The sequence below is a fragment of the Macaca nemestrina genome, chromosome 2, assembly GCF_043159975.1.
Source record: "Macaca nemestrina isolate mMacNem1 chromosome 2, mMacNem.hap1, whole genome shotgun sequence".
Lineage (NCBI taxonomy): Eukaryota > Metazoa > Chordata > Mammalia > Primates > Cercopithecidae > Macaca > Macaca nemestrina.
In genome coordinates, this window is record NC_092126.1 from 130,975,803 (window position 1) to 130,991,549 (window position 15,747).

The following is a 15,747-nucleotide window of genomic DNA, read 5'->3' on the forward strand; positions in this document are numbered from 1 at the left end:
AAAAGATAACAACATCATTACCCAGCTCTTGGCCCATTCCAGAAGGCTTGCTACTATATCTGGCCCATGGCTGTCTTTCTTCCTTATCTCTAGTACCTAACACATAAGTGCAAAACTAAACTAACTCTGCTTGCCATAAATGCCATTCACAGCCTGGCCCTAATTCACTTCTTTGGCCTCATGGTATGTCCAACAGCTAGTGTTTATTGAGCGCCTACTCTGTGCTAGGCCTTGTTCTAGGAATTTCACTTGCTTATCTCATAAAACCCTCAAAACAGTTCTATGAAGAAGGTCTTCCCTCCTATTATTCCTAGTTTATAGGTGAGAAAGTGGTAACAGTGTCTTATAATTGAACAACTCAACACGCTGTCCAATTTTTGCAGTGGCCTCCACTCAGCCCATGTATGTTTCTTCTAACACCTTTCACAATTCTATTCTTAATCTGTAGTTTTGGCTGCTTGAATATATTTCCTACACTTCCTTCATCCAAACTTTACTCATTTGTTTAGACCTAACTCAAACATCACCTCCTCCATGAGACATGCTCAAATATTTTAAGAATTAAATAAATGAATCAATATTTGCAAGGTCAAAATGTACATTTGATAAACTAACTGAAATATTAAGTCTTCGTTTTCATAAGTGAGTCTGAAGACAACCAAAATGGGACTATTTCTCACATACAGTTGTCAGAAAAGAGTGACAAAACAAAAATCAACCAGATGTTAAATAATCCTCAAGGGAGGTACACCAACATGTTTAGGCATCAAGCAAGTACAGACGAATAAATCCAACCCAAGACACTCCCCTGTATCAGAGATAACATCTAATAAATTCCTCTAATTGTCATTCTGCAACTGAAACTGTATTCAGGACTGCATTTCTTAATTATAGTTCAATTAGTAGCTTTGTTTACAAGTCATGAATACCATTTTAATTTTGCAGATCTTGGCGACACATATAAGAATCTTCTAGCCATTGCACTGCATTTTGAAATCGCATAATCCTGCATGTTTTAAAGGAGCCTCTGGCATTATTTTCTTTTCAATGGAATCATAGATGAAGGTCTAAAGTAGACCTTCCCATTCTCTTTCTGAACTCCTTTAAGTTCTTAAACTAATTATAACCCTGAAATGCATCATTCATCTGTTTTGCGTGCCGAGTATTTTCAGCATATTTCTCTTCTTTACCCTGCAGCTGATTAGCAAGGACTACAACACTGAATATCAAATATTATGATTTTTGAGTTATATGAGCATTTTCTTTTTCACAGGAATAATACGAAGAAAATTACCTCAGTATATTCAGACTTCTAAAACAAAACACCATTAACCGGATAGCTTATAAACAACAGAAACTTATTTCTCACAGTTCTGGAGTCTGGAAAGATCACAATCCAGGCACCCGCAGATTTGATGTCTGGTTAGGGCCTGTTTCCTGGATCATAGGTGGTGCCACCTTCTTGCTGTGTCCTCACATGGCAGAAGGAATGAAGGAGCTCCCTTGGGCCTATTTCATAACGACACTAATCACATTCATGAGAGCCCAACCTCATGAGCTAATCACCTGCTAAAGGCCCCACTTCCTAATATCATCACCTTGAGGGTTAGGATTTCAACTTACGAATGGTGGGGAGAGGAGCACAAACATTCAGAACACAACAAAATTATTTAGCATGAATATATATACGTATTGCTTTACTGGTTACCTGGCTACAAATCAGGAAGTAAGAAAACAATCTTTCAATGCAGTTATTTTCAAGCAGTGGGAAACTCTTGATATTCCTTAATAGAGGGGCCACATCAAGCCTGTGGCTCCCAAGAAGGCAATGCCTCTTGAAAACCGGTGTGTTCACTGGTCACATGTGTATCATACACAACTGATACACATGTGACCATCCAGTTGAAACACAATTCTAGCTGTGTACGCCAGAAATATATCTAGATATATCCAGAATGCCATGATGTACTTGGGCAAAACCTCAAGGCTGTCATTATCGTGCTTTTTTGTGTGTGTGTGTGTATGTATATGTGTGCAAATGGCTTAAATATTCCATTACTGCCTATTGTTCTTACATAAAACTTATGGAGAAAATTAGATGTTAACAGGCTGGCTGATGACAGCCTTATATCAATATAAATTGCTTAAAATATTCTTAGGCATAAGTGGATGTAAATTTTTATGTTCCTTCCCAATATTGGATAAGAAGTTGACAGAGCTGCACAAAAATTGCAAAAGAAACATACTAAATCACAAGCTCTTTAAGTACAGGGATGAGGGGCGACATCTTACCCATTTATATATCTCCAGGATTTGGAACAGTAGCTGGTATACAGAGTAGTTGTTGAATAAACAATATGAAAAACTCAGCTTTGAGATCAGGAAACAGAGTAAAGGATAGGGTTGTGGTTGCACTGGTGGTTACAAGACAATACTTTTTTACCTTTCAAACTAAGAAAAACATCAAATATATAAAAAAAATAGAGAGAAGGTGAAATAATATATAGTCTACCCATGTATCCTCTACCTACCTTTAGCAGTATTTAATGATTTGCCATATTTGCTTTCTCCCTCTCTTCCTCTCTATATCTATCTCTATACAGATATATGTAGCTATACATATATAGATAGATGGATAGTTGTTGAAGCATTTCACACTGAGTGGCCTACATCACGACACTTCACTCCCAAATGCATCTCCTAAAAATAGGAGCATTGTCCTAATCACATTACAACATGTAAGAAAATGAAAAATTCCCCTATTATCATTTAATATGCAACCTGTAGTGAAATATTCCCAGTTATTCCAAGAATGTTTTATAGACACACATATCCAAAGCAGTATGCATTCAAAGTTCACACTGCATGTAGTTCTTAGGGTCTATTTCATCATGTTCAGTGTTTTAGATTTACTTATTTCAAGTTTTCTATTTCTATATATATTTTAGTCCATTTGTCCCTGAATTGTAGCAAGTATTTTGAAATCCATAACTCGAAACTGAGCTTTGTAGATTAAGGCAAAAAGGACATTGTAGATGCCTCTGGCCCATCCTCCCCACACACTGAGTAAGTGAGGGTCTTCTGGTCCATCCTCCTGCACATCGGGCGTTACTTCGCTCTTGACATACACTTGTGATGTGGGGCATAAATCTCCATAAGCATCTTTCATGTTTGCCTAACCAACTCAGTTTAAATCTCATGACTAAAAAGGGAGCCTACTTTCCAGAATCGGATTGGAGGAAAAGAGGAGATTTTAAATTTCTTCCTGCTCCTAAAAATGGAATCTTTGAAAGTGATATATACTGGCAATGTAAAATAATTTTGATGGGGAGAGAATGCAGAAATTAACTTTCTAACTTAAACAATTTCAATTTTATAATTCTCAATGTTAACGCAAACACTATAATCAAAATTCACTATACTGTGCTCTAGGTACTGGGTGGAGGGAAAAAAAAAACACTGATGGACAGAGATCCTGTTAGGGAATATGGCAGAGAAAGTGAAAAAGCATGAGGAATAAAGATTTTCAAATATGGGTATCTGAAAGGGTAGGCCTTGGCATTTTGTTCTACTACCCAGTGTTTCAGTCCAGCAAGAATACCACAATATTCCAGGTTATTACATCCCTCACCCTGCCCTAAGAATATGTGGGGTAAGGGGCACTGTTGTGCCCAAGGCTCTTCAAATTTAATGTATTATTAGCACTGTTATTACATTTAACTAATTCTATCACTGGAAGTAATAAGACCTCAATCGGGGTGATTCACTCCCATGATATTGACTGGTATAAGGCAGAGACTATCAGGATACCAAGTGTTAATTCTTTTTTTCTTCATTAGTGGCAGTATCTCAAGAGAATGTCAATTTTATAATATTTTCAGCATCCCCTTCAACCTGGAATCATGTGATCGCTATCTGGGTAGAGAGGTGGGACTTCGGGGATTCAGCCTGGCCTTCCTCCTCCTTTGATACGTGAATATCTTAAATTATACTGCATAGGACTCTTCTTTATTACCAATCAAATAAAAAATTAATTGGGTCAAAAATATATGGCCCATTATTTGCAAGGGCTATAACATAGGCAGATCTTAGGGAATATCAGCAAAGCCAAAGGAGAAAAATAGGTCCCTCAATGGAGAAAATCAATGCTCCTCAAATGTAACTGAAAAAGGTGTTTGTCTGCTCAATCCCAGTATAAGCCCTCATTCAAAGGTTTATTGGAACATACTGAATTGAATATAGATAGTAAAGGAAGATGTAGCCGATAATAGGAACAGAGTTGCCCTGTGATCCATGGTATGTGAGGGTATAGGGAAAAACACACTCAACTCAAACAAGGGGTATGGTAATTTCAGGCTTCATTAGAAACACAGGGAGGTGAAATCAATTGTAAGCCAGACAGGAAAGAATCAAAATCAGTTAGAAAAGAAATTTTAATTTCAAGCTTCTAAGGAGAAACTATAAATAATGCAAGGTTTAAAACATATTAGCAAAAATACATCACGGTATCTCTCTCAAGCAAAACAGCTAAACTTGAAACTTTCTTGAGGACATTCAGTTCTGAATATTTAAAAGCAAATGCACATATTTGCCAGAGAGAAAAACATGTTTAGAGGGAAAATATTAAAATGAAGTCTGGGATGATACACACCAAAATATTAATGTGGACATAAATGACTCCAGGTTATTTTCCTTTTCTTCTTTATACCTTTATGTAGTTTTTGAAAATTTTAAATTATGAATGCATAATTTTTATAATTAGATAAACAGCTTTTTGCAAAAAGGAAAACATTCAAGTCATCATATAATAACACTGTATGAACATTAGACATGGAAGGCTCATCACAAGCAAACATTTCCCAAATATCCTCCACAAGACAATCTAAAGACTTGCTCTTAATGAAAGAATGGTCCCTCCTCTCTCCAATCTCCAGTTTTGGGTACTGCTAATGGTTAAGACCAGTGCCTCTGAGTTTGTAGACTCTAGTATGGTTCTCCAGAGCTTAAGCATTAAATGTATCTGGAAACAGGTAAGGTATCAGTCCAGAAGAAAAGAACAGATTTTTAGTTTCCTTCTCCTAAAAATGTCATGCTCTAAAGTGATACATGGAAATGTAAAACAACTTTGGTGGGGAGAATGTGCAGAAATTAACTCTGTAACTTGAATAACATCAATTTTATGATTCTCAATGTTATAACTATTAGAAGTACAGAATCTCTGTCCCTAACTGAGACCTGCTTGAATTGGGGAAGTGGGGAAGTTATTGGGGAATTACTGAATTAAGGAATTTATTCTACCCTTCTACTTACAGAAGATGCCCCAGGAAAACTGTGGATAGTGGTGCTATTTAAACTAAGAGATACAGAAATAAAATTATTTCATTTGTCAAAACTATATAAATTGTTTTCCATCAATATCTACTTATAAAAACAGAAGAACAAAAGCAGCCATTTTTTTAGCTGTTTTTATTGTTAAAACAGCTACTACTACTATTACTACTACACTACAAGAGAGCAATAACATTTATGGGACTTCTACCATGCATGAGAGACAGTGGTACATGCTTGGGATAGTCCGTTACAATGGTGTTCTTTAATGAACCACATCAATGTTTATAAAGGCCTTTGCATAGTCCCTTCCCCTTGGATCCTGGCTGAGTCTGTGACTTCCTTTAGTCCCTAAAATGTGGCAGCAGAGATGCTGAACCAGTTTCAGGCCAACGCCTTGAGAAGGCTTGGAAGTCTCTGCCTTTGCCCTCTCGGATGCTTACGGGCCACATAGGGAGTCTGGTTACTCTGCTGAAGGGGCCCTTTGGAAAGATCACATGGAGACAGAGAGGCCTTCAACAACCGGGGATGAGGGAAGAGGCCTGCCTTCCCAGAACCTGCCAGCTGAATGCAGTCACACGACTGAACACTGACAAGGACAGTGAAAAAGGGCCTACCTAGCCCCAGGCCAGATTGCTGAATCATAAGAAAATAAAATGGTTCTATTAAGTTTTAGGGTGGTATGCTATGCAGAAATAATAACCAAAACAGTTCTTTATAGACATTTGACTCATTTTAATCTCATAACAACCCTAAGAAATAGGCACTAATAACATCATCCTTCTACAGAAGCATTTATCCAATTTGAATAATGCCTCCTATCAATAAGTGAAGGGGATAGGGCTTCACTGCCTAAGAACAATTCTGTATATTATCAAACACACGGCAGTTCCATTTCTGATCTGAGGGTGGGGCATTTCCTATTATTGACCGTGTCTTATCATCTCTAAAGTAAAGAGAGTGAATAACTCACTGAATGTCTAAGATTCTTTTCAGCTCTGAAATTCCACGACTCTAAATAAGTAGTCAGTGCTTATTATTTATACAGTAGTTTTCAACACATCACATCACATCACACACACAAGCAAAGGTCAGAGGGGCAAAAAGCACCTTGAGAACATCCCATCCCAACTGCCCAGGCCATCTGAATCACAGGAACCACTTCACCAGTCAGAAAGAGACAGCTGAATGCATATTAAAACACTCTGAGTATGCTGCCTTTCTGGAATATCGTTAAACAACTCAGTCTGTCATATGGTCCTTTGAGTTTTTCAATTAAAAAAGAAATGGCAAACGTAAATATTACCATCTCCTTTTCAGTCTGCTAATTTGTGTTTAGGAAAGTCTTCCGACAAGAAAAACACACGGTTAATCACCTTTGAGACCCAATATAACAAAGTAGCCTGGAAAGAGAAAAGGGGCTTTTTTTAATGATTTAAATTGTTATGTGGTCAATCAAATCTAATCTATTCTAATTTATTCACATGGAAGGTCAATTATCCAAATGCTCTTAATTCAACCTGCCTCCGATCTTGGTGACCAGTGAACCATCCAAAGGGCAGCTGTTTTGTGTGTGTGTGTTTTAATATGAATTCGTTATCACATTTTTACATTTTCCTCATTCTCAACTATTTAAGCTAACATGGCCTGCTTGACGAAGTACACTTAAGCAGAGGGAAACACACTTACTGCTCTTTGTATTCTGAAATAAAAACATTCTCTATGGCCTTTTTGGAGTCAATGTACACAGAAAACCCACCAGATTCACGCTATCACCATCTGTTTGAAGGAAAACACCAAGCAGGCAGCAAATCTACTTCCCAGGCAAATCGCCCCGTTCCCTAAAACTATTCCATCTTCAAAACAAGCCTAAAATGCATGTCAGGAAAAACATCCATGTGTCTTTACTCTTTTTATGAAGGCTTTTGCTTGCTGATTTGCTCAAGGGTCAAGTTTAAATTTGAGTCAATTTGTTTATTTGTCATGTAATGAAAAAGAAATTTACCGGGGAAGAACAGAACTATTGAAAGTACCCCATGGGAAATGAGAGAAAGTATGCCAAAGTTCTTCGCACCAAGACTAAATTAGTTGAGAATTGTATTTGGATGCTAGGAACAAATAAATAAATAGAATAACTTAAACATACAAGGATTTATTCTCTTACATAAAGGAACACTGGTGGTAGATAGGCCCGGGATGGTAGGATGCTACCAGGAGTCCATCAGGAACTCAGATGCCTTTGGTTTGTCTCCTCTACCATGCAATGGTACCGTCCTAAGGTTATTTCTCCATCTAAGAGGGCTGCTGGAGCCCCTGCCATGGTAAAGTCATTCCAAGCAACAGGGAGGAGCAGGGAAAAGGGCTCCCTTCTCAGCTGCTTCAGCTTCTTAAAAACAGCCTGGCCAGAGGTCCCACATCAAAACTTTGGTTTATGTATCACTGGCCAGAAAGCAATGACATGATTCCACCTAGCTGAAAGGGAAGTGGAACAATATCATAGAACTGACATTCTGTTGAGACTCTACTATTAAGGAAGAAAAAAAAAATTGATATTGGATGTCTCAGTAGGCCCTGCCTTATACCAATTAATGTATTGGTAGTAAATCACTACTGATTGAGGGCTTATTATTTCCAGTAGTAGAAGTGTAGCTAAGAATAGTAACAGTGGTAGTAACACCTTAAATCTGAAAAACTTCCACGTAAAAGTTACAATCTGGTTCACACAATAATCACATGATAGTACAGTAAATGTGACAATAATAATGATAGCAGAAATTAATAGCAGTATCTGTCATTTACTAAACACCAGATTCTGTGCTGAGTGCTATAATACCTTATTCTCATCAATCTTCACATCAACTTTGTAAGGTTTTCATTAACTCCATTTTATGGAGACGACATGGACTTCAGAGATGGGAAGTGACTTTTCTAAGGTTATACACTTCATGAGGAAAACAGAACTACAATTCCATCAAAGCCCTCCTGATCACACTGGTGTTAACCATTCCCCTGATTAGGTCATTAATATCCCATTTTACAGCTAAGGAAACTGAGGTCCAAATTATCAGAGTGCTTTAATTCACTATAATATTGAACCGATGGTAGGATTTTTATTATAAAAATCCTAACAGGGCCAGAAAAGGACTGAGGAAATCTAGCCTCTCATCCTAGCTCTATACTTTAATAGTGATCTTGATCTGATAGTAAAAATAATACATGCCCACTGGGAAGGAAAAATCAAAACTATACAGTAAAGAAGAGAGTAAAAAAATCATCCCAACACTAAAGTTGGGGAAAATACAGGCAATGCAAACATTCCAGTGAGCATTCTCTGGGGTTTATCTGATAAGATATAAAGAAGGGGAGGGGAAGTGGAGGGACAGAGGTTCCATAATTTGTCTAACATCTCTGCACTGCAGAGCCAGCACTCAGGTTCACTCTGCCCAAGTGCCCAGTGTACTCTGACCCAAGGCACTCATGAGTCCTACCTTTCCTGCTGAAAGGCATTCCCATTATATGCAAGATTTAAAACTCTATGAAAAGGGACTGCTCTTTCTTTTCATGGGTTTTTAAGAAAATGCCTTTTTAAATTTCTCTTGCAAGCTCTGAGATAAAGAAAACTGAAATACGACCATTAACAATTTACCCACAGCATGCATGAGTTTAACGCTCCAAATGATACTCAGGGTTCTCAACATTAACAGTGCATTGAAGCCAACTCATTTCTCATTTTCTGTTGCCAACTCCATAAATCTGCTTGAAGTCTTGAAAGTATAGATTATATATTTAAGTGATTCTTGTATTCTGGCAAGTAAAAACATAAAATGTAATTCAAATTCCATATAACGGTATCGGAAGAAGCATAAAGATGGCATTCTGAGGGGGAAGGGGTTTGTGCATTTAATATTTTTGGAATCATATATTATGTATCAGGCACTGGGAAAACAGAGATCAATCAGAAAAGGAGGACCTTCCATCTAGTACTAGTACTAGTACTAACTAGTACTAGTATTTTCATCTAGCAGCTAGGGGTCCCCAGCCTGGACACTAGTGTTGGGAAGGTTGGAAAATGCCTTGTTATGGTGAGCTGTTTGTGTGCTGTTGAACAGCATCCCTGACCTCTTCCCACTAGATGCCAGTAGCATACCCACTCCAAAATGACAATAATAAATGTCTCCAGACATTGCCAAATGTCCCCTGGTGGGTAGCATGGCACCCAGCTGAGAAGAGCTGATTTGGTCCATCCCCTCCAGTTCACAGAACCTGGGAAGATTTCCAAGGAGACAGGGATAACAGGCAGGCAAAGTGAGGAGGGAGAGGAAGAACATTCTGGGAGAAGGGTCTCTGGAACAGATGGTAGAGATCATGCCAGCAAGGGGAGGTAAGGTCATGCAGGGCCGGATGACACAAGCTTCTGAATCTCTGACTCAGAAGTTTAGAATTTAGTTTGCAGGAAGTGGGAATGTGGTATTATTTTACATATATATATATATGTTAAAAAAAAAAAAAAATATATATATATATATATATGTTTTCGTCCACAGTTCCTAGCTGTTAACTCCCGCAGCCCCTGTTACAGCCTTTTGTTATAATGTTGGGGCACTTTAGGTCTCAGAAGCAAACCTCAAAAAACAATCTCTCTCGCTCTCTGACCTTCTCCTGCCTTCCTTTCACCTGCTCCTTTTTCTCCCCACAGCAGGCTTTAGAAACTGAAAATACACTCCAATCTTCCCCCACTTTTCTGATTGTGGGTCATTAGACCTTCATTTCAGAAGGGGTCCTGTATCATACCTAAGAAGAAGGAACGCTGCACAGGGAGGCCAAGAAGAATCTGTACAGACAGGCCTTGCTGGGTGTTCCCACTCAGTCTACTAGTATTAGATCGTATCTTTTCTGTCTAGTCACATTTCAACATGGCTGTCAGTCATGCCCATCCAATAGAGTCTCCATAAAAGGTACAAGAGGATGGGGTTCAGGAGCTTCTGGAGAGCTGAATTCATGGAGGTTTCTGCAGGGTGGTATGCCCAGGAAGGGCCTAGAAGCTCTGAGTCCCTTCCCATACCACATCCTATGCATTTCTTTACCTGTATCTTCTGTAACATCCTTTATAATAAACCAATAAGCATAAGTCAGGATTTACCTGAGTTTTGTGTGCCACCCCAGCAAATGAACTCAACCCAAGGAGGAGGTCATGAGAACCCCAATTTACAGCTGGTTGGTGAGAAACACAGGTAAAACAACCTGGAGCTTGCAACTGGCATCGAAAGTAGGGGGCAGTTTTGTGGGACTGAGCCCTCAACCTGTGGGATCTGAGATTATCTCCAGGTGGAGTGTCAGAACTGAATTCAATTAGAGGATGCCCAGCTGGTGTCTGCTGCAGAATTGATTGCTTGCTTATTGGTGGGGAAACCCCCCCGCATAGTTGATCACAGAAGACTTCTGTGTTGACTGTTGTGGTGTGAAAACAGAGAAAATACAGTTTGTGTTTTTCCATTCAGGGATCAAGTTTGTGAGCAGAAACTGCAGTAAAATGCACAAAAAGCAAGTCCTATGAGGCGAGTGTGACCGTGTGCTGCTGCCATTTGATTGCTTTAATTAAAGAGAAGTAGCAGATGAAGTAATTATAGCCCTTCTCTGAGACGGTCTTCTTAACAAGGTGTTGAATGTCATTGAAAATTTTCTGGATTTTAAAACAGAAATACATTGAGACAGAGAAAGTATTTTGCACATTGCCTAACACATAGAGTACCCTCACTGTTAATTCCTCATTGTTACCATTCTTGTTGCTGGCTGTCTTAAAGCAGGGCGGGGCACTGATGGCTGATGTCAGCATTTCTCAGTATGGGCCCAAGGCACCCTGGTGCCTTGGAAGTGTTAATAATATCTGTACATGCATACAGATGTGCAGACACAGAGAATTATTTTCTTTCAAAAATTTATCTTTTAAAAAGGAAACTGACAAAGGATGTAGAATAACGGAAACATTTATCTTCATATATTTTGTTATAAATGCTTACCTAGTTTATATTTTCTTATTAACGAGAAGGGTATCTAAATAAAATATTTTCTTGAATTAATTTGTTTATGGGGCCATGCTTTTCCTGTTCTCGCTCAAGAGATCCTGTTGGTGTCCCACTTACACTTAATTGAGATACTGTTAGCCTGGAAAATACTGTCCTGATCAAGTTGACTGGGGCTGTATGGAAAAGGCCCTGGCTTTGGTAACCAGAGATTATGCCAGGGCCAGGGACCATCTTGAAATAAAGAGAAAGAAAGTATCATCCTGTGAAAAGGTCAAGGAGGAAGCCGTCTCGCCAGCTGTCTGCAAACTTCACTTCAAGGCAACCAATTGACAGAGGTATGAAAACAGCAGCAGGGCTAAGGAAACACATCTGTGAATGCCCAGACAATTGAGCATCATTGTTTAGGAGTTGGAAGGCCATCTCTTCCTGTGCATTTGAGGCAATTTTCTCTTGTGACATACTATGTTTTGTGTTCCTGAACATTTAACCTCTGGATTTGGACAGCAGAGACCTGGCCCAAGCTCATTCCTTTTAGGAGTCCTCAAATGGTTACTGAAAGTGACACTTTTCTAATTATTCTGTCAAGCATCAATCTCAGAAGTTTCAAGTTCTTCCATGCTCTGACTGACAGGGCAATCAGAACTTTACTTAAAGCATAAGCACCAACCTCTCCTGGACAGCAGGAGTGCCTCACATGTCCAAAGACAGAAAAATTCACAGCTCTAAGAAGGTAAGAAGCCCTTTTGGGCGTGCAATTTTACAAGTGTGTGTACGCATTCTTCCTGGGAATAGTGCTTTTTGATCTGGCATATCTTTGAAACGGGACATCCCCAATTCCAAATTTCAACCATCATGGCTATGATTTTACATATGCGCTGCTGAAAACTCAATCAAAACGCACGGCCAAAAAGCCAGTCTCAAAGATCTCTCTCAATCAAGGCAGACCAGAGTGCGCAGGGAAGGAGTAGATGTCTACACTCCTTCAACTCCAAGTCAAAACTTATAATTCCACTTTCTTACACGCTACACTTCTGAGAGAAAAATGTGGGCAAAAGGAAGCACAGGAACTGTCACAACAAGAGAATATTCTTATTAATCACATTTAGGCAAATTCCATTTATTTGTTCTTCTCCAAAAGTGACCTCCATATATTAACAGATGCCCTACTTTACTTTGTCTTTTAGAAATCAGTTGCTTGTAATCTCTGAGACAATATATAGAAAGAGAAATGAGATTGGTGGATCAGTCTTCAACTGGTTTGAAGGTGATGGTAAAAGTCTATGAAAGCTGCCAGCATGGTGCTAAAAATCAAAAAGGCATGGCATAGGGACATGGGTTATATGATGAGTGAGAGCTGCCAGGATGAATCGGAAGAGGGCCTTGACAGTCAACTGCCTGAAATACATTACAGGGCTAAAGAAAGCAGGGCACCTGTGGTTATGTCCCTGATATAAGCAGACAGCCACCATATCTTCAAGATCCCAGAGGCACGGAGAAAAAGTAGGTAATTCAAATAGAGGCAATTTGGAGACACCTAGACTAATACAATTAGTCTCCAACTAGTCTCTGTTTTCTCTTCCTTTTCCATAATGCGTACTCCTATCTTTGTCTAAGATTTCATCATTCTGGTGCTTAAAACCTTTCAGAGGCTTCCCATTTTATCCAGAATGAATTCAAACTTCCTGATTTGGCTTGCAAGTCCTTTCAGAGCTGGGCCCAGCTTCACTCTCAGCGCCTCCTCACTCACTCTGCTCTGAAACACTCAGAGCTCTCTCCTGCCTTCGAGCCTTGGCATGGGCTTTTCCCCTGCTCTTTTCACTTTGCTCCAAATCAATGAGGTTCACTCATTTACATCATTCAGTCTCCACTCAAATGTCACCTCCTGAGAGAAGCCCTCCCTGGCCACTCCATCTACAGCAATTGCTGTCTCAATGCTAAGGTCATCAGAATGCACCTCAGATTCTGAACTGCAGGCAACATGACTGGCTGCACTGGGGGCAAGGCTATGCTTCCCCTGGGCTGCTCCCAGTTGAGCAGGGGCATCCAATCTTCCTTCCCTCTCTCCTTCACTCAGAGTCGGACCTACATCACAGTCTGATGACTGAGCCAACCTCTCCTGGCTGCTTTCCCATTTTCTTTCAAAGGGATTTCTGCTGACAAAATCCTTGCACATTTAATCCTGTCTTGATGGCATCTGGGACCCTAGCATATTTATTACTACCCTGTTTTACTATCTTCTTAGTACTACAGAAAATTATCTACGGTGGCACCCAGCAATCAGCATTTTCCATGCCCTTCAGGCAGTTCTTGGACATGCTCAAGTTTGAGAAACAGTGACCTATTGCTATATGGTTAATTATAGTCAGAGCGAGAATCATGAGGCAGCTGCATGAATTCCCATTCATTTCTCAGCAAGCAGTACTCTTTTAATGACACATACAGTCCTTAGGTTGTATCTCTGCTTAAATAACCTGCTTTAAAAAATTGGCCAGGCATGGTGGCTCAAACCTGTAAGCTCAGCACTTTGGGAGGCTGAGGCGGGTGGATCACCTGAGGTCAGGAGTTCAAGACCAGCCTGGCCAACATGGTGAAACTCTGTCTCTACTGAAAATACAAAAATTAGCCAGGCATGGTGGCCTATGCCTGCAATTTCAGCTACTCGGGAGGCCGAGGCGAGATAATTGCTTGAACCTGGGAGGTAGAGGTTGCAGTGAGCTGAGATAGCGCCATTGTACTTCAGCCTAGGTGAGAGTGAGACTTTGTCTTAAAAAAAAAAAGAATTTATGCTGGTCGTATTTTTACATCCATTTAAAAAGATGGATTTAATAAAATGGGCATTAACATACTAGGTAAACTGAAGGAATTTCTAGAACACTGGTTTGATCAAGGCTGACTGCCTCCATGTATCTAACTGGCTTTGTAGCTTTTTAGGCAGTAAAAATAAACTTCTCAATGTATCCCCTCTTTTGTGAGGGAAGCTTAATCTGATGTTCTGCATTACTAACATGGAAAAGCAGTCATGGTATCAAGATGGCATCTGGCAAGATGAGATGGCACTGAAGTTTGTCGCTATCGATTTCTATGTGGCAAAATCTGGGTCTTGTTTTCCCTTTTCTCCCTTTCAATCAAGTACTCTCATCTCCAGGAAGAAATGCTACTGTTTTGGTACAGTGATTGCCCAACCACAGTGCAAGTAAGTGTGATAATGACAAAAAGGATTGATTACTATCAGGAAACATATGGACAGTAAGGTATGAAATATTACCCAGCTGAACATTCAAGATACAAAGATGTAACATGCTTTACTGCTTACAAAGGGAGGCAGCCATTGGGAAGTTTGCTTTCTCACATAAATCCTGACTATCTTTCCTTTGGGGGAAAAGTATATTAAATCTAGTCCATTAGAACATTTAGATACAAGTCAGGATTCTGACAAGTAGGAATATTTAATTTGTTTTGAATTAAGAATTGAGAATGGGAACTTCCACTATGATATGAATACAGAAACCCAGACCTTCCTTGCTAATTAATGACCTCTGGCCTACAAAGTCTTCAGGAGAATTTCTAAATGTTCTCTACAACTTTGTGTTTTCTCTTACCTCTTGAGATTGATAATATAAACACACCTCGCTACGCGATAATTATCCTCTGAAATCTAAGTTTTTACTATACTAGCTACAATCTCTCGTACATCAAAACAGCAGCTCTAGTATATTTTTCTCACCTGAAATATTGAGGAATAGGAAGTTATTCGGTTTCTCACAATTTTCTTAAGCTGAAAGGGTTTGGTCAAAGCACACGTCATACCTGCTTAATTTCCAGAGAGAACACCTTTGACAGGTGAAGCGAGAAAAAAGCTGCTCCACTGCCTTCCTACACATGGAAAAAAGATGAAATGTAAAGGCCTGCAATGACAGGTTTTTCAAATAGGGTTTTAGTAAAAGAATGTGTCTTTGGAAACTTAAACTGCAATTTTACCTTGAACAAGTATAGGATAGGATATCCTTTAAAGAGATGATTTGAAAACTATAAAATATTTATTCATTCAACAAATATCTAATAAGTGACTACCAGATCAGTATAACATCATAACCAAGAGTTACTGGAAATGAATAATAATTAAATATATAATATGGTAAGAGATATGTATGTTTTATCCTGTCATTTAATACTCATAGCAACCCTGCTGAGTTGTTACTATTAATACACCCATTTCACAGGCAGGAAAAAAAAATAAGTCTTAGAGAAGTTAACTCACCTGGGAAAGTCACAGATGTAAGAGGGAACAGAGCTGGAATTCCAACCAAGGCTGACTTGTGTTTTTAACTATATGGTCTAACACCAAACTAAGTACCCTAGATTATATAATGCATGCTGTCAAGAAACGTTATTGGGA

The 15,747-nt window shown here is 39.2% G+C and overlaps 1 protein-coding gene across 3 annotated transcripts in view; it reads right to left on the reverse strand.

The window, feature by feature from the left end:
- The window catches only part of LOC105483755 (succinate-CoA ligase GDP-forming subunit beta), a 277,662-nt gene that overhangs the window by 61,798 nt on the left and 200,117 nt on the right, over positions 1 to 15,747 (reverse strand). For 2 of the 3 annotated variants that reach the window (XM_011744729.3, XM_011744733.3), the window contains exon 10: positions 15,159 to 15,224. The exons of the other annotated variant lie outside the window; for it this stretch is intronic. In XM_011744729.3, coding sequence (XP_011743031.1) covers positions 15,159 to 15,224 — 66 coding nt within the window. The remainder of the gene's footprint in view (positions 1 to 15,158; positions 15,225 to 15,747) is intronic. 3 annotated transcript variants of the gene reach the window in all.